This window comes from Crinia signifera, chromosome 2 (assembly GCF_055691185.1).
Source record: "Crinia signifera chromosome 2, ASM5569118v1, whole genome shotgun sequence".
NCBI lineage: Eukaryota > Metazoa > Chordata > Amphibia > Anura > Myobatrachidae > Crinia > Crinia signifera.
Genome location: NC_139218.1, coordinates 257,162,161 through 257,182,104, shown reverse-complemented (window position 1 = coordinate 257,182,104; position 19,944 = coordinate 257,162,161). Strand labels below are relative to the sequence as shown.

General features: G+C 37.8%; 1 protein-coding gene across 13 annotated transcripts in view; it reads right to left on the bottom strand.

The window, feature by feature from the left end:
• DMD (dystrophin) overlaps positions 1–19,944 on the bottom strand; it is a 1,973,025-nt gene that overhangs the window by 749,862 nt on the left and 1,203,219 nt on the right. For 12 of the 13 annotated variants that reach the window (XR_014470468.1, XM_083174338.1, XM_083174337.1 and 9 more), the window contains 2 exons: positions 7,454–7,601; positions 5,767–5,916 (listed from right to left, as the gene is read on the bottom strand). Coding sequence is in view for 12 of the 13 variants with exons in the window: in XM_083174338.1 (XP_083030464.1) it covers positions 5,767–5,916; positions 7,454–7,601 (298 nt within the window). In the remaining variant the exon portion in view is untranslated. The remainder of the gene's footprint in view (positions 1–5,766; positions 5,917–7,453; positions 7,602–19,944) is intronic. The other variant, XM_083174342.1, reaches the window with a different exon arrangement.

Sequence of the window (19,944 nt, the reverse complement as noted above, 5' to 3'; positions counted from 1 at the left end):
CTCCTACTCAGCTGGTGTTGCACGCAAAGACGTATTTGTTAAACTATTTTTTATTTATCTCAAAGGCGTTTTTTGGGAATTATCTTTTTGTTTTCTATTTATGAAAAAGTCCATAAATAAACCTGCAAATGATGGAGAAAGTCCGGCTCTATATATCTGAGGACACTACTGCGTAGTATTAGCAGTAACAATACTGGATCATATATTTTAATATGATTAGCTCTAGATCAGTGCCGCTGTTTTGTTTGGGACATCTAAAAATCCCAAATTTAAAAAGATACAAACAGAAGAACAAAATTGTGCAAAGCTAGAGTATTAATTAATAAATCATTGTTAATTATAAACACAAAAAAATAAAACACAAAAAATAATAAAATATACTATACAGCTATCTTGTAGTTACAGTAATAAAAAAAAACAAATAAAAATGTAAATATAAAAAGGAAATACACAATTATAAGTCCTCAACAGTACAGGGTCATGGAAGCATGTATTAGTGGAATATCAGTATTGCATTTAGTATGCTGGATGCACCAATTGCTTTATATAGAGCAAGTACTAGCTTAATTCTCTGAGGAAGCCGCTGAGGCCTACAACAGGCAGGAAAATGTGTAAGGGATCAAACCATCTCACTCACATATGCACAAGAAGATTGACATTCATTCACCTGCAGAAGTCACAGTACCGACACAAGTGCATACACTAGATGAAGTTGAGCATCAAGACATTCAGCATCAGCAACTGGGAGGCGCAGAATCAACTCCACATCCCGTGACACTGTAAAGGTATCCTTTCTATTTGTCTGTCCAGACATTAAGTGAAAATGACCCTGCATTAAGGTAACCATATGGCCTGCCATTTAAATACATGTGCACTAATCCCGCTTCATCATATTACTAACAAAGCATAATAGAGACTAACCAACTACCCATGTGATGATATAGGACTAACAATGGAATAAGGAAAGACCAACTAAGCTAGTACTTGCTCTATAGAAACAATTGGTGCATCCAGCATACTAATTGCAACACTGATGTTCCACTAATACATGCCTCCATGACCCTGTACTGTGGGGGTCTTATAATTGTGTATGTCTTTTTTATTTTCACATTTTTATTAGTTTTTATTACTGTGGCCACCAGATTTTATATATTTTATTATTGTATGTGTTTTATTTTTATTTGTATTAAATAACAATTAATTATTCATTAATACTCTAGCATCGCGCAGTTTTGTTCTTCTATTTGTATCTTTCATAATTAAACCTGCTTGCTTTAACCCAGTAACCTCAGTGTGATTCCTGAACCACACACAAACCCATCCAAACCCACTTCTGTGACACCAAAAAACAGACCGGATTCATATTTAACAGCTGTAGTATACTTAAAAAGGGAAATCTTATTAACCCTCACACAATAGATAGATACAGTAGATACATAGATGATAGATAGATATTTTTTATTTGTTATATTTTATTACGGACATCCATTCACAGAGAGTAGTTCAGTCTTCCCTAATACAAAGCAAAAGAACATATTCATTTGGCACTGTCAGTCTAATAAGCAACTACAAAACAATATGTTGAAATAAAAGCAAGATCTAGAATTTTTTATGGTACATTTTTGCTCTTTCATCTAACTTTTGCTGTTATTGCTGTAGGCCACCGATTTCCTAGACTAAAAGCCGAGCCATAGCAGGAGATATTTCTAAGTATGTCACTTGCAAGGTCAAGATTCAAAAGGCATTCCCTTCCCTGACACTTTCAAATGGAAACTGGCACAATTCTGTAATCTGCCTTACAAAACTTGTCTTTTGTCATTTACTGCTTCACGCTTTTCGCATTGAAAATTAAAATACCTTTTGTACTGGCAAATATCATTTTAGGAAGAATAATTAGTTTTAATTAGAGACTATTAAATGGTTTACAGCAGCTGTGAGATACCACCCCCCTTTTGAAAAAGTGATGGAAGTGATGCTGTCGGGGGTAATCAGGTTGCAGCTGTGAGCCCGATGAAAAGAAGACTTTTTTTTCAGCTTGCTTTTTTATTTGCTTGTATTTTTTAATTTCTTCCAAGTAGATTACTTTTAGCTGACTCATTGGCATAAAACTGTATTTATGTATTCTGTTCTACATCTTCAGTTTAGAGGATACATGATGTACTGTAAATTGCTACAGAAAACTGTATTTCTTCCTGTACAGATTTTCTAGTCAAATGCAGAATAGCAATGTGCAAGCTCAATCAGTTATATTAAAGCAAAAAGCAATTTACTGTTTTACAAATCGGAGTTAAGAGTAAAGTCCATCTCTTCTTAAGCATTTAAGGAGATATTTACCATATGGTCAAATGCAGTAGACCTAGTGCTTTTCTGCATTTAAGTAAAGTAACATTTTTATTTAGTGTGTACTGCTAACTCTGAAAATATTTAGAGGGCTGTTAGAGCCAAAGACCACTTGGTAAACTGGTATAGATTAGGTTCCAGGATTGTAAAGATGAGATAACAGGGAAGATATAATGATATCTTTATTATGTTTTTAAAAAATCACCAAAACCTCTATATCAGATATTACTAACAAAGCACTCCTGGGAGCGAGAGAACTCAACACCCACAGTCTGATCAATCTACTTGATTATTTGCATTATACTCACTCATAGATGCAAGACCGATGGTTGAGATGCCTAATGCCCTACCTCCTTGTAGTGACTAATACTAACTCACCCTAGTTCCCTGCTGCCTTAGCCTAACTCTCCCTCCCTGCAGCCTAAACTTACCGCCCCCACTACCACCATTTGTGGCCTAATGCTAAGAGACTCGGGCATACTTATGATCAGTGTGCCGGCCACCACCAGCATCCAGATCAATTGTATGCTAAATGAAACCCATGAAAAAAAAGGAGAACCATAGCACTTTAATATAAATCATCTACGGTAGTAGAACTGCTGAACACAATGGTTGCCTGAGTTAGTACTCAATGTACTTGACCTCCTCCATAGCCTTGGGATCCACTTTAGGGTTCCCAATGTCAGATAAAGTAGGAAGCACAGATTAAGCAAGTTGCAACTTCCAGGGAGCTCCCTCAGAAGTAGTGTTGGCTAGTCAATGTCGATGGTTACAAACCATTGTTGGTTAACATCCAAAGGTAGATAGTTTGGGCATCAGTGGGAGAAAACCAAAGGTTCTCCATCATCAATGCTACAATGGTGCAAAGTCCCTGAATGGTTTTTATTTTTCTACTTGATACCAGGACATGGAGCTCAGCTCTGTCTCAAAGAGCACAGGTAAAGACCCAAACCATGTTCTAATTAGTAATATGTAAAATTGGTATTACTCATAGGTAAAATGACTATGACATTGCCATTACTCAATGGTTCCTATTGTGAAAGTGGGTTTATACCATCAAGGTTACCCACCAAAAGTACAATTGATGGCCATCCTTCATGTTTGTGGTGGAAAGTCCCATTTACTCTGCAGCTCTGCTCTTGCTATGAGTGGCTAGGGGCAGCTCATAGAAAGCCAAGAAGAATACACCAGTCATCAATAGCCTCAGGTGAGGGAGTTTAAACAAACAGACAAGTATACTTCTATAGAGGATACCTGTATACTGATGTGGTTGTGCTGTTGGTAGAGTTGAGGAAGTGTAACTTTTGGTGCTGCTGTGTTTAGAATGTTTGTAGGGGTAAGTGCATATCTTGGTGCTGCTAAGTTTGGGATGTTGGTCAGTGGGAAGTATTTCTGGGTGTAAGTAATATTTTTGAAGTTGGTGTGTGGGTGGGTGCAGTTATAACTGCGTGTTCTTTAGGTTAGGTTATTCAGGACTGGGGAATCTTAATGATTCTGTGTTTGGGGAATTGGTAAGTGAGAGTCATTGTGGGTGTATCTTGATGTTGGTAGGAGTAGTAGTGTGTCTTTGGGTGCTGCTGGTCAGGGGGACATCAACCCTTATATAACATAACACATTTTATGGATACATAATGTTCTAAACAAAGGACCACCACCACTTAAGTCAAAATTGGATACAGGAAATATTTTCACTGGAAACTACAGTATGTATTCTCAAGTGCGTTTCTTGTTGATTGTTGGTACATTACATAGACTTCAGTTGAGATGATGGCCACTGCTTGCCTAATTATTAAATATTTACTAAATGATCATTATAAGAAAGCATTAAATAAAAGTATTAAAGTTTTAACAAATAGCCAGTGGTCTAAATGGTTCCATAGGGGGCAGATGTATTAAGCCTTAACAAGAGATAAATGCAAGGGTGATAAGGAGAGATAAACGTCCCACCAATCAGCTCCTTACTGACTTTTTTCAAACACAGGCTGTAACATGACAGTTAGCAGGTGATTGGCTGGATGTTTATCTCTCCTTATCACTCTTGGATTTATCTCTTGTTAAAGCTTAATACATCTACCCTATAGTATCTAACTTTGAACTGTTATTAAAGACAGACAAAATTTTGTGTAAGACAATTGGATTACATTTTCAACCAAAGGCTTAAAAAGGCAGTAAAGGTCTTCATGGAACCCTGAAGGTCCAGATTTTAATACAGAGTATTAATATGATGGTATTACTTAAAAATCCGATGCTTAAGCATGTAGTCCTAAATAAAACGCATTGTTGGGGGTGCACCAAGGAGCAAGTTTTCTAAATACTGGAATACACCATTAAAAAGTATTTTGTATGTTTCCTCCTGCTTTTGGATTATATTTGTAGTTAGCCTAGCTTTTCCAAGCTACCTATATACATTATTTAGTTTAAAAAGTTGTTAGCCAAGGCTTGTTCCAAAGTTGCAAAGTAATTACAGTACCGCCATTAGTCAGGAAGATAAACCTTAGAAGCTGACATTAGAGAATTGCCAGTTCAGACAAGAAGCCATTCTGATTAATTTTTTAAAGAGAAATAAAAGATAAATAAGACTGTTTCTTTAACAGTGATTGAATTACCTACAGCTAGTGAAAAATGCATGTTTACCAAAAGTAACCTACAAGTGGTAGTACTACATTTTTAAAACAACAATCAGTTTAAGGTAATTGAACAATTCACAGCTAATGGATATTTCTTTTGCTTTTAATGGTCTCATTGCTGGGCACCAATGACTTATGCTGTAAATAAGAACTTGGAATAGGTGGGAAATAATGAAGACTCTCATTTGCACAGAGAGGAGATGAAACCACAGTGTAAAAAGAAGTAAGGGAATGCCACAGCAATTTACTTGTACAATAATAATAGCATTCAATGTCAAATGGCATTTTTTTATGGCTGAAGACAAAACAAGGTCAACCCATGAAAGTTGTTTGAGATGTAACTTGTTTAACACTACTCTTCTCATGTTAATTTGATAAAAGTCTCACATCTTAGATCTATTCTGTTGATTGACTTCCAACTCTAAATGTCAAACCTATGATTTTTCAGGTGCCAGTGAGTTCACTGTCTCTAGAATTAAAATGGCAGTTATGTTTACATGCAAAGCCAAAGATATTACACTGAAAAAACAGGTTGATTTGGCATGTAATTGATTACTGCTTTAAAAAAATGGGAAAACTTTCCCAAAACCTCTCACTTTCTGATTTTCCCACTCTAATACATTTGGCCGACTATTTATTATATTTGGTCCTAGTTATTTGACTTCCCACTTGTTTTTATTTCCAGCTCCATATTATAACACTATCCCCATCATAAACAGAACTAAAAATAGACAGGTCACTGCTTCTTACAAGATACCAGTAAATTACCTATACAGTACAATAAAGTTGGCCTACTAACCTTTATCCAGCGCTGATTAGCCTCTTTGAGGCCACTTTCAATTTTTCGCTTTTCTTCTGGTGCAACTGTGACACTACTTATCGCTGTACTTCCGGTTTCATTTAATTCTTTCAGGAATTCTTTGCGTGGTAGAAGCTCTTCTACTCTGAACTGTAAAAAATAAACATTTTTTTTATATACTGGGTGCCTAGTGTATTTCTTGGCATACATAGGCCTAACAGTTCTGCTTTCTTAGTTATCCGTTCGCTAAACATTTGTATTCACATAGCAATTATACAAATAATAACAATTGCATTGGTGTGATAAAACATCCCTTGTGTGAAAAAATTGTAATTGCATTATGGGTACTAAACAGTTGAGGTAAGTATAATATACATGGTAAAATCAACTCAAACATGAACATACAGTGCAGACAATATAAATGCAGACAAGGAACCCGAGGTCATGACATAGGTCAGCATTATGTTCATGGAACCATGCATATATTCATTCGTATGCAGAGTTGATCAAATCTCTGCAGTCATACAGCCACTTCCTGTATGCATTGTCTTATATAGCAGTCATCATCATGAGTCTAATTTCCACCAGTCTGGTGCAAAAGATGGTGATAAAATACATGGGACTAGATTTACCAAAGCTTGGAGAGAGATAAAGTGGGTAGAGATGAATTACCAACCAATCAGCTCCTAGCTGTCATTTTTTAAACACAACCTGTAATATGATAGTGGGAAAGCTAATTAGTTGGTACTTTTGGGCATATAACAATATTGTTATCACTCATTAAACTTACATGCCGTTCCAACCAATCAGCTGATAACTGTTATATGTTTGAAGATCCACAAAAAGTTTTCTACTGAAGACACATAGGTTTTTGCTGACAGCATCACCAATACGCACCCCCACTAGCTTATTGGGGCTAATCGGATAGCCCCCATTTAGACAATTTAGTAATTTACCACCAGTAAATGGAAACCTTCATCTTTAACTCTCTCCTCTTTATCTCTCTTCAAACTTTTTTATATCTCTCCCATAATTAGGTGTATATTACAACTCTAAATAGCCTGTAATTTGTCAACTACCCCTTACTGAACGTAGGCTATAAGCAAGCATTCTGTTGCTTTTATGTTATGCTGCATCTAGAGATGCTACTGCATCACCTGTATCTGCATACTAAGGTGTACATGTACTAAGACGGGAGTTCAATTGAAGATGGGATGTAGCACTGTGTCTAGTTTGGAATCAGACCCCTAGTGAGATTTTTTCTATATAAATCTGCATAAAGTCATGCAACTAAAATGTCCGGCGAATGCACGACCCCCTGCCACCCGAATCCTCTGAGGGCGGGCACTGACATCATGTGACATTCCCCCTGCCTGAGCATGCAGGGGAATGCCTGCCTTCCCTAGGGCCCACCCTGCATTTCTATGGGCGCGCTCACCGTTTCTGTGGGCATGCCCATGAAACACCAGGTGTCCACCCCAGAGCGCCCCCTGCTTGTCAATCAGGCAGCGAGCACCTCAGCAAATGAAAATATAATCAAATATGTATTCCCCCACCATCGGGGACGGGGCCATATTTGGACATGTGTGAGCAGGACTGAATAAGCCCCAGTATTCTCTAAAAATACTCACAAAAGATTACCATATATAGTCAAAAAATAAAAATACATAACAATTACAAATATTACCTTTACTTTTTCCAGTAATTCATTTAGTTGAATCTCATTTCCCGGTTCCGCTGGTGTACTAGCAATTTTCTCTGCATCTTCTAGCCAAAACCGGAAGTTATTTAGGTCTTCATGTAGTCCATATAACGTGTTCTTTTCCTCTTCTAGTCTATAAGACATGGACAGAACTGTATTTAGCATGCTGTATATATCTTACAGAAACTTTGGATCATTTTTCAGCAAGGCGGCAAAGGAACATTACCTCTTTCAACTTTTGTTGCTTTTAAAATTTCTAAGCCTGGCTAGAGGCCTGCAGCATTCAGGTCCTTGCAAGTCAACCATACTGTATCTTGCCTTGTGAATGGTGGTATGCCAGCCCACTATTCACACAGAGGGAAGTGGGCGGGCAGTTGACATCCGGTGATGTCAGCAGCCCGCCCCCGCAACATTGGCTTATTAGCATAAGAACACCAAGCATTTGCATGGGAATGCCCATGAAACGCTGGATGTTCCCATATGCTAATGGACCGCCCCACGTCCACCCCTGCCCTCTGCTCGCAAGGATGGGTGCGTGCAGTTTGTTTGCCATGGCTGCCTGCACCCATTGCATGCACATATGCAGAAATGCAAAAAGTGAAAACATCGGCCCTGTGGGAACACACATGGATGTGCAAATGGACCAGGTCCAAGGATTCATAGAAGGTGAGAAAACACGAGACCTGATTCTGATCTCTGTATACTAAATGTTTTACAAATGCAATCCCTTACATATTTAATGTGCTAAATAAGGCAAATGCCATTTTAAGCAGTACTTTGTTTGGACTATGTAAAATTAAAAATATCCCCTGTACTTATTTTAGTATTATGGAGATCCACCAGATGGACTATGCATACTACCCTCCAACATCATAAACATTAGTGACTCGCATATTTCCTGGGTCATGCAGAGAGAAGTCTACACAAGCACGCCCATGACACTCCTCTCACACACCCACAACACAGCCTCATTTTGAAATTTTATTTGGTTACCACCCAGTATCCATCTATACTTATACATGTCTCACAATTGTTTTCTTATGTACTGTACTTGTGATTAAGTATAGACATGAGTGAGCATTCGTGAATGCAGTTTACACATGAGCAGTAAGAGTTTCTGAGGATATTTAGCAAAACACTGGCCATTTGTGAAACCATCGCCATAGTGTATAACTCAGAAAAAGGCCCATTATGCCCTTAAAGCACTGTCTATCTAAATACTTACAATAATTAGATCTTCTGGAGAATAATTAAAATACAGTACAGGTTGAGTATCCCTTATCCAAATGTTCATTATCCAAATTATTCCAAATACCATACATAACAGCACTGCTGAGGACATGATGTGTAACTGGCACTAAATATGTGCAAGTAAATTATTGCTTGCCATTCAAATTCAGTATCTGAGATTGTAGACAAACATTGTTTCATGTTTTGAAACCTTGTTTTATGCACAAATAAAATATATTTGCGTGTATTTCATGTGTTTGATGTGTTTGTACAACATAAATGTAAGATACCTCAAGATAAATCATTGAAATATAAAAATATTCTGAAATACGGAATAATCCATTATCCACAATTCTTCTGGTCCCGAGCATTTTGGATAAGGGATACTCTATAGCAGGCATGTCCAACGTTGGCCCTCCAGATGTTTTGAAACTACACATCCCAGCATGCTTTGCCACAGTTTTGCTAATAGAGAATGCAAAAACGATTGCAAAGCACGCTGTGATGTGTCGTTTCAAAACATCTGGAGGGCCAACGTTGGACCTGCCTGCTCTATAGGCAGGGATGATGCACTGCGCTGAAAAGTGGGCATCAAAAAATATATAACGTTACTGTTGTGGTAAATATACGCTCTATAGGCAACTACAATATGTCAGACTGGTAATTACAACAGGTGCGCTTTAGTGTTGAGGTTCCGCAGGTCAGGCCCATACTTGTTCGTCATAATGGGGCAGATGTATTATAGTGGCGCACGCTCCTATAATACTTCCTCATTAACGAGGCAAAGCAGCAAGGGACATCAACAAGATGTATTAACATCTTGTCTGCTGAAGCGGGGGAGCGCAAACTCCCCCCTCTGGCGATGTTCCCCTCATAATGTTTACACTGATGCGCTGTCTCCTTCCCCCCTGACCGGCTGGACTGGGCATGCGCGGGATCTCGCTACTGACGCAAGATCTTCAGCACAGCCAAGAGCCAGCAGCAAGGACAGCTGCTGCTGGCGAAGCAGATAACGGCAGCGGGTGGAATGGTCAGCACTGCTCATATATTTGCCCTGCATATCGGCCTGCTATCATGTATATAGCAGTGTCCCTGTCATTTAGCGCACACAGGCTCCTTCATACATGGGGGAGAATCGGTATTAGTGCGCTGATACCCATTCTCCCCCATAACGACACTTCATGCATCTGCCTCACTATTCTTAAAATTAAATTCTGTGTGCACTTCAGACCTTTGTTTTGGTATTCATTTTATATTAAGGTGCAACTGATATATCTATAAATCTAGTCAGATCGTTAGTGTCCTCACCAGAGAACACTGGCCCTGCCAGATTGCTTAGCACACATTGCTGGTCCATCGCTGTGTGCTGAGCGATCTGAGCAATCTAACATCGCTCAGATCGCTGGTACATGTCACTACGTGTATAGGCCCTATAAGAGGTGAAGATTTACAAGATCACATTATTTGTCAGATTTATATGTGGTTTGGAAAGGACCAAATCCATCATAAAATAGCTTGATTTTATAAAATTGAAACCTTCAAGTTTTGTTAAGAAGAACGTATCAAAACCATGCATTGTGGTTTATTAATTAAAACTGATGATGTTTTTAGACATGGTTCTGTCAGGTGACAAAGATCAAACAACATTGTATCTTTCCTGCGTGAACTGTAAAAAATAAATAAGAAAAATGCAGAAAATGCACACTGCTAAATTGATCCCACATGCTACAGTATATAACCTACAAGTTTGCTCTTTAGAAATATAGGGGAGTTATTTTATACATTGTTGGGCATTTACCAAGGATGTGCGACTGTAAAGCACAGTCTATGTTTTCCGTGTTGCTGATTTTGAACTAGTTGAAGTGTTAAAAATAGATAGCGATTAGCATTTTGGCAAAACTGAAGCTATAGTAGAAGGGATATGATTAACATTCTTGGCAATTCAGAAGTATGCACTGAATATGTCATAGTAAATATGTCACCATAATGTAAGATATTTAGTAAATTAATGCAGGTCCTAAAACTGTTGTTGTTGTTGTTGTTGTTGTTGTTGAATTGTATCAACATTGCTATCTGCAGACATGGGTTTTTTGTTTAATAAGTAAATATTTGTAATGTCTTCTTCCTTAACAATTAAGCATAGGTAACAGGCCCTACCTATTTCAGCATAGCAGTAACAGTCTCTGCCGTCTCCTTGGGGATAATTCAGATCTGGATGAAGGCCTGCAAATCTGAAGCCCTGCCGATCATGAAACAACCTCACATGCACATGGATCGTAGTGCGCATTTACATGCACGAGCCCTTCATGCAAACTACAGCCCGTGGCTGTTTGTGGCCAACCCGGCCAGGAAAAAGCAGGCAGCCTGGCCATTCATAACTTGATTGACAGCAGCGGCCTTCATCTCTCCATGGCCATCACAGTGCCAAGTAAGTCTAGACTTACTAGGCGGCTGCAAACGGAGAAATCCATTAGATTGTGAGTGACTGTGACTGGATTTCCCCCTATGTGCACAACTGTGAATCCATTTGCGACCCTGGCAGGGGCACATTTCCCTGATCACTGGGCTTTGAAGATTAGCAACCTAGTGATCAGGTCTGAATCAGGCCCCCTGTCTGATATACAGGTATGTGAATGTATGATATGCATTCATACTCATTCATAGTTTAATTCAATTCTGAAAACAAAAATCCTAGTGCATATATTTGGATTTTATTTGGAATATCTATCTATCTATCTATCTATCTATCTATCTATCTATCTATCTATCTATCTATCCTGTATATATGGTTCTATCACCTTAAAAATGGGGTACAATTGTCCCCAAAACGTCAGACTTCATGAAATGACGGCGATTTGTTCAATAAAAAAACTATTTTCACTATAACGCATTCAGTCTCCAGAGTGCCATTGCCAATGAACACCTCAGAGGGCACCGGAGCAGCTGATCTTGTAAGCAGAGTGCCGGACCACTCCACACAGCTATATATATAGATATATATATATATATATATATATATATATATATATATAAAGACAAAAATCCCCAAAACTTGCGCTTTTAAAATTTAATATTATTAGGTGGTCGCTGTTGACACTCTATCCCCTACTAGTAAGGATAGAACAAACCAAATACACCGACAATAATGTCTTCAGCGCCCCAACTTTGTAATGTCCAACATATATTTCAATAAAAAATATTTCAATAAAAATATTGACAAATTGCAGTGGTTCTTTTATAAGAAGCTTTTCTTTTTATTTTCAGTACATCTGACCAACACCCTAAGGTGTGTTGGTCAGGTGTACTGAAAATAAAAAGAAAAGCTTCTTATAAAAGAACCACTGCAATTTGTCAATATTTTTATTGAAATATTTTTTATTGAAATATATGTTGGACATTACAAAGTTGGGGCGCTGAAGACACTATTGTCGATATATATATATATATATATATATATATATATATATATGAAGAAAGGTTTACATCAGCATTGAAGGTTACAGTCACTGAATAAGTGTACAGCACTTGTAAAGAAAAAGATTTACTGTGGTCTACGCCGTTTCGGGACTAGCCTGTCTTCAGGACATGCACAGTAAAATTACAAACAGTGAAATATTTATACTTTACCAAGTCAGAGGCCGCCGCTCTCTCATCCGCCCTCCGGAGTGCACGCCGTGCGACTTCCAGGTTCATCAGCCGGAGGTGACGTTGCGCCTCCCCAGGGGGCGCGATGATTGACCGGCAAATCCCAACGTGCTAGTCCCGAAACAGTATAGACCACAGTAAATCTTTTTTGCACTTTACAAAAGACCCGGAGTGACATCTTTATTTGGAGTGTGTATTTGGTGGATTATCCCCCGCTGATGGGCACCTGGGCCAAGTGTATTAGTTACATCACAGTGAGTGCCGGACCTTGTGCAACAGTATATATATATATATATATATATATATATATATATATATATAATTTATATATTATCATCAGTTCCTGCCCCAGTGGAGCTTACAATCTATATTCCTTACCACATATACACACTCACATTTATTCTAGTCTTAATTTTGTTTGAGCCAATTAACTCACGCAAGCACGGGGAGAATATACAAACTTCGCACAGTTAGGGCCATGGTGGGAATCGAACCCGTGACTTCAGTGAGGCTGTGAGGCAGTAATGCTAACCATTACACCATCAGTTTTCCCGATATATATATATATATATATATATATATATATATATATCGAGGTGCCATTGAGGCAGGGAAAGATGTGAATGATAAGATTCTCTGAGAATATGTGTGCACTATATACTAGAATTTACATATTGTATGGTTCAACTTGTTTCAGTAGCGTTATTATGGTTTATTTATGCAAAGTCTTTATTTATGGTTTAAATCCCCCCTTGGCTATATATTTTGTAGAAATAATGATGACATTATATGTGATGGATATTTTTTAAACCATGATTTATTTATGTATTTAATATTAGAGGCTCACTCTTCACACTATAAAATGCAGTATAACCTTTGCTGACTATTATCCCATGCAGTAACTAAAATGTAATTTTATATAAAAGTAAAGGCTTTCATTGAAATTTTTATATGAATAGCAATTATACTACTGTATGTAAAACCACACCTCCCATGTTCTGACATTCAGAATATAAAACAGCTTAAAATAACTTGGGTTTCGTAAATAACTTTTTTTTCCATTTGCTTTTCTTTATCATGAATCTAAAATAAATGACACATATAACTTAGTAGATGATCTGAATTTCCGCATATTTCTGCATATTTTATGTATCAGTCACATGATAAAGCTGTAAAGCTGATATGACTGACTTGTCTTCAAGTTGCAGATGCTCAGATACTGTAGTTGAAAAATAATAGGCACCTGAATGTCCTCAGCATGCAACTTGCTATAAAATTATTCAATCATGAATCACTGGAGCTGAGAACTCTCCCCCTTTGCATTAAAACATCATTTAACTTCCTCTAGCTCTTCCAAACAGATCTCATACGTTTTTAGTTTTCCTTAAATAGTAAAAATGTAAAAAAAAAATACACTCTGAGAATTTTAGAATTCATGGTTTTAGAATGCACTACGTTCCTGCCAGGATAATAGGATCAGAACCGCTCACTGAGAGTCTAATCTCCATCACGCTTTTCATTACTGATATTTTTTTAACTAAACATTGTTGCATAAAGAAATAACTATTACATAGTTGAGCAATCCTGTTACTTTCCGCATCTATTTTCATTGCTATTGTGTTACCAGGTTTTACCTATTGCAACAGTAGACTGCTGTACGTTTCAGTCCACAATACGGTATTGATTGTTCTGGACTACATTATTTAGATATGAAAAGGGTTTTCTTTTTAATGTATTCCAGTATTATTCATTTAGTTTTTCAGTAATTGCTTTCAAGATTGCAGGATGACATTTGAACGTTGTTTTTTTTTTTTTTTCAATTGCTGTTAAAATAAATAGTACAAATGTAATATTAGACATACTGTACAGGGCAGGTGATACCCTATAGAATCCTATGGGATTATCTCCGCAACGTTGTGTGAGAGATCCATCACGGATCCCTCCCAGCATGCCCGGCGGCCATCACCGTTACTCAGCACGGATCCCTCCCAGCATGCCCGGCGGCCATCACCGTTACTCAGCACATGCGCAGAGGGACTCCCTGGTCTCAGACTCGGAAGTCCAGGAATGGCACCGCATCACAAAGGATAGATCTTATCGCAAGAGCTGTCCTTTGCGTTACTAATAGCATATGTTAGTGCATATGCGATTAGTATGAATGCGGTAGCTGGCGAAGATGGGAGGTAGAACATCCTGCCCACAGTATGCTATTCTCATTTCAACTAGTAAAATGGACCACTTACAGTATTTTGTGTATATTTTTAGCTCTCCAAATGTTGGTAAACAGTTTCAAAGCCAAATTTCTTATAAGCATATTGTCTTTACACCACCTTGGAAACCATTGGAGAGATTTATCAAGTCAGTAAGGAGACAGATTTAATAAGCCTTGAAAAGTGATAAAATTGAGAGTGATAAACCACCAACCCCCAAGGATCCATCGCTCCAAGCTGCAGCGTGATCAGAGTATTGGTTGATCAGGCCCTGTGTGCGTGCTCCAACTCCCAGCACTTCTGAGTCTGGCCTGTCTGACTCCTCTTGCCAATATAAATGGCACTCCCAAAATGGCCACCATCTCCTCCAGCATCCATAAAAACTTTCTCAATTTTCATTAGTGTTTCATACAAAATACAGACTGCAGCACTGGCCATGGATGCAGAGGCACTGCACTGCTTGCCTGGCCCCGGAAATGAACTACTATGCAGTCTGAACTATATATATATATATATAATAACAGGTTTGGTTTGCTGCAGCACAAAAACGGAGTCTAGTCAGCTGGTATAGAAGTAAGTATTTTACTGGGTAACAACAGAAATCTCTTGTGCCGACGTTTCGGGGTTCCGTGTGCCCCGTTTTCAAGGAAAAGAGATACTTGAAAACGGGGCACACGGAACCCCGAAACGTCGGCACAAGAGATTTGTGTTGTTACCCAGTAAAATACTTCTATACCAGCTGACTAGACTCCGTTTTTGTGCTGCAGCAAACCAAACCTGCTATTATTCCCCACTGGCTGCGAGCACCGGAGCACACAACGAATTGAGCAGGAGTGCCGGGCCATCCCCCCCAAACTATATATATATATATATATATCTCGAGAGAGAGAGCACAATTCACAGATACAGGGACAGTTTACAAGCAAAATAATGTATAGGTGATGAGGACAAATTCCTATGAGGATGGAACAGAGATGAAGATTGGCTGCTGGATAGATATCTATATAAATATATAGGGGTGAAATAATAAAATTATATCTTGCCCTCCAATCATAACATCAATTAGGATGCTGGTGCAGGAATCCCAATTGCTGGGATGCCAAACGTAAGTGTGCAGGGGCAGATTAGGGCCAAGGCTGCAGATGATTTGCTTAGTGTACTGTGCATTTATAAAGGTGCCCATAGAAGTGCCGATTCCGGCGCCGCAATGTGTGCTTTGAGATGCGCGCTCCCACGGCACCTCATCGCACAGTACAAAAAGTATGTGCTGCACATACTTTTTGTACTTGCTTTTAATTGCATTGCATTGCATGCACAACGCATGCACAAGGCATGCAATGCGATGCAATGCTATTTAAGCCCAAAATGCACGGCCGAATCGACATGTGTATGGGCACCTTAAATCTTCCTGTTTTTCATCTTTACTGTGGTGAGGCAAGAAGTGGCATTGGTCTTCCTGCTGCGGTGTATTGGCAATGACACTTGCAGCTGTCGAAATCGATAGCTGCAGGTGTCAGAACTGATAGTGTCACTGACCTATGACACATTGCACTGCATATCGGCTTGCTTCCTTTAAGTTAGCAATGCCAATAATAGCAGGTGCCCCTGTCACTTGCTACACTTCATCTATATATATATATATATATATATATATATATATATATATATGTATGGGAGCAGATAACAGTGCTGGTATTGCTTCTCCATGCATCTACCCCACAGTACAATAAGCAAACAGTTTACATTCAACTCTGCATCCAGCACAATCTTAAAGGCGCAAGGTTAGAGAATCACTGAAGCTATATCCCTCGATGAGTTAATAAAATAGATGCTTATCATCTCTCTAAGTAGATGATATATAAAGCTTTCCTTTGTGAAATGATGACATGAATTAAATGAAAACACATTTGGCTGATAGATGTAAGCACTTTATCAGGATGTCATTTCCACAAATTAAATATGCATCAATTGGGACCATGACTAAAATGATACAGAAACACTATATATCTCATAATATTCATGAGCTTCATATCAGAGTTTACATGGCCAGCAATGACATTTATCTAAAAACATTTCAGCAATGAAGTAAGATCTACTATCAGACATCAAAGCCTTGCACCAATTCAACTGGAGGAATATCTTGTGGTTTCAAAGTCAAGATTTAATATCTTAAATCAAGAAGTTGGGAACAGGATCAAAATTTATTATCTTTCATCTCTCACAGGCTACAAATTATTTGCAGTGATTTATACAACTGCAGAGATTAAATATTACAAATTTATCAGTAGATGCATAGTTAGTTATGCACTTCACTTTCTTTTTTATATATCATAATAACCTTGTAAGTGAACAGTTTTCAAACACACAACATAAACTTCAACTGGACTTAGGAGATCACACAGGAAAAACATTAAAACAAGATTTGGAATTTGTGCACAAATCGCTAAAATATCCTGTTAATGTGCAGTATTCATAGTACTGTATATCAGTAGCGGCGTACAGTATTTCTGAGCTAAATACATGGTATAGTATAATCAGGGGTCATTTGCCATGACCATTGTTCCCACATCCATGTGCTTGCACTGCATACGCACCTGTGATCCATAGGGTTATATAGCACAAATACTAATGTGAACAAGCTACATGCAGGCATGGCTAGATGCAATCACAATGAATAAATACAATTGTGCGGGTAAGCTGCTTGGCCATATCTGTACATATTAAAACACTGAACTTATCTACTCAGGAAAAACTGTTAAAATGTTCTGAATCTACTAAAAGATATCTTTACTGACAACTCTAAACTTTTAGAACTGAGAGGTGAATATTATCACCAAAGAGAGATTTTCTTTTTGCTCTATGTTATACTTAACGGTTATGATTTTTTATAGTAAAGAGCCATCCTTCATCCACTTTCCCCTTTCTCTTTTTTTATTATTTTTTTAATAAAAAAGCACAAGAGTATCAAATTATCAAACCGAGTCCATGAGAAGAATTGAAATCAATACATACAATGGACTACAGTCAAAATGAGAAGAAAAAAAAATTAGAATGAAAGAGAGGGCAGGACCAAGGTCTAGATAATTATCATACTGTATGTTTATTAAAATATATGTTTATAAACATATACAGACACTAAAATGTATCATTTGCCAAGGTCAAAGTACCAGTGAATTATTCCTTAATTAAGGTTTTCTTTAATTTAGGCAGAATAGATGTTAAATACAGTTTATAAAGAAGACAAGTCTCTGTATGAATATTTACCACCTGTGATCCGCTTTTTTATTTGAAAATTTGTATTTGTTGTTTGCTCAATAGTAAAGCCGCAGCTGACACCCTATGTCTGGTCACTCGCTCACCTTGGTGTCCTGACCATTGGGAGATGCTCAACGGGGCAGTTGTGCAGGATCTCCGCTCACGGTTCTGTGCAGATGAGCACACACACTGGAAACTGTGCAGAGTAAAAGCTGGTTTCACATTGCAAAAAGCTGCATTCAACCCGTTTTTGTAAACATGTCTTAAAACAGGTCAAAAGCCAGTTAAACCCCTTTCATATTGCATGTTGTTAAGGTATTTTGCAGTTTCAATTACATTTTTGTACCTTCAGATTCAACCCGTTTCACCCATAGAAAGCCATACAATGTATTTTTAAATGTTTTTTTTTTCTGCTTGTGGGCGGGGATCATGTGGTTTTCATTTGTAGCAAATACCGTTTCTGAGCTGTTCAGAATGCAGGAAAAACGGCTCAGAAACGTGTAGGATTCTGCTTTTAACACGTTTCAAAATACCAGTATTCTGTAACCAGTAAATTGACAATGGAGCTTTCACACTGCAGCTGTTCCTGTTTTAAAATGGTAAAAAAACAGCAATATACCGTGTCAAAGCTGCAATGTGAAAGGGGCTTAAGGGACATACTGGACCAAGGTGATGATTCAAATAAGGTTAACCCCTGTTTGCTCTTGATTCATATCTCCATTATGTTAGCTCTGCGGTTTCCTCAGAAGATCAGAAAAACAGTGCTGTTCTTTATACATATATCTCGTATAGTTATCAAAGTTGTGTAGAAATAAGACAAAAGAAGGAGTTGAAAATCACTGTGTATAACTGTTATTCAATAAAGGACAAATAAATAGCTACAGAGTGGTAGGAGAAGAAGAATTGAAGAAAGGAAGGAAGGAAAGAAGGAAGAAATAGAGAAAGAGGTAATCTGGTGGAGAGGGGTACTTAAAAATACAAAGAATGTCCCAAACAGTAGGTGGTCTTGATAAACGCCAGCGCACTGGTAGGACTGCATTGTTCATATGGTGTAGAAAAGATTTTTTATACTTTAGAAATTGAAATGTCAGAATAAGAAAGCAACTAGAAATCAGATCCCTGGGGCACAGGAACTCCCAGTATATCAGATGATAGTTTCATAATATTTTCCCAAATCTGAACAATTAAACTTCAATCACACCATGTGTACTTATGATCCCTGGTCTATACCACACCTCCAAAAAAGAAGAAAGACCCCGGGGTGAAATTTGGGCAGTAGAGCCATCTATACCACCTAGAAAGTACTTTGTACTGGGTCTCAACTATGTCCATGCTATTGGAACACACAATGGTCGCCTGATAAATCTTAGCCCAATTTACTTGAATCCCTTTACATGAGAAGTTGCTATCCCACGACACTTGGTAAGCGGGTGTAGCAGGTAGTAAGAATTTTTGGAGAATTTGATCCAAAATGGATACAGTAGGAGTAGAAGTATGTGTTTGGGTACAAAGTGTTTCAAATAAGGTTAAGTTCCTGTTGCATATGTCTATTCCTCCAACAGAGGAGACGAAAATGCTGTAACTGTATATAGAGCCAAAATCCTTGCTAGAAAGTCTTGAATCCTTTGACAATGCCTCAAACGTTTTCAACGTACCCTCAGCAAACAAGTGATAGAGCCTAGTAATACCTGCCATTCTCCAAGAGGAAATTGTACCCCCAGACATACCCAGTATAAATTGAGGGTTCCCCTCTCTTTTTAATTTTTTTCTTTATATCCTTTTCTTTTTTTCTTTGTATTTAAATTATTGAAATATGTTTCTTTTTTGTTATACTAAATATTATATTTAATTTGATCACATCATTTGTAAAATAAAGTGTGCGGTATGGGACGAATTCAGAGTTTTTCTTTTAAAGGAAAAATAATTTACATTTCCGAGCTTGACTGGCATCCCGCACCTCGAATGACCTCGCACTGTATTATATTCCACTGAATATATGACTATATGAATGCTTTTTGTATTTTCCTGTTTTGATTTGAATAAAGATAATACTGTATAAGAAAATAACATTTGGAATTTTTACGCTGATTACTAACATATCTTATAGAGCCAAAATGTATTTTACTATACAGTACA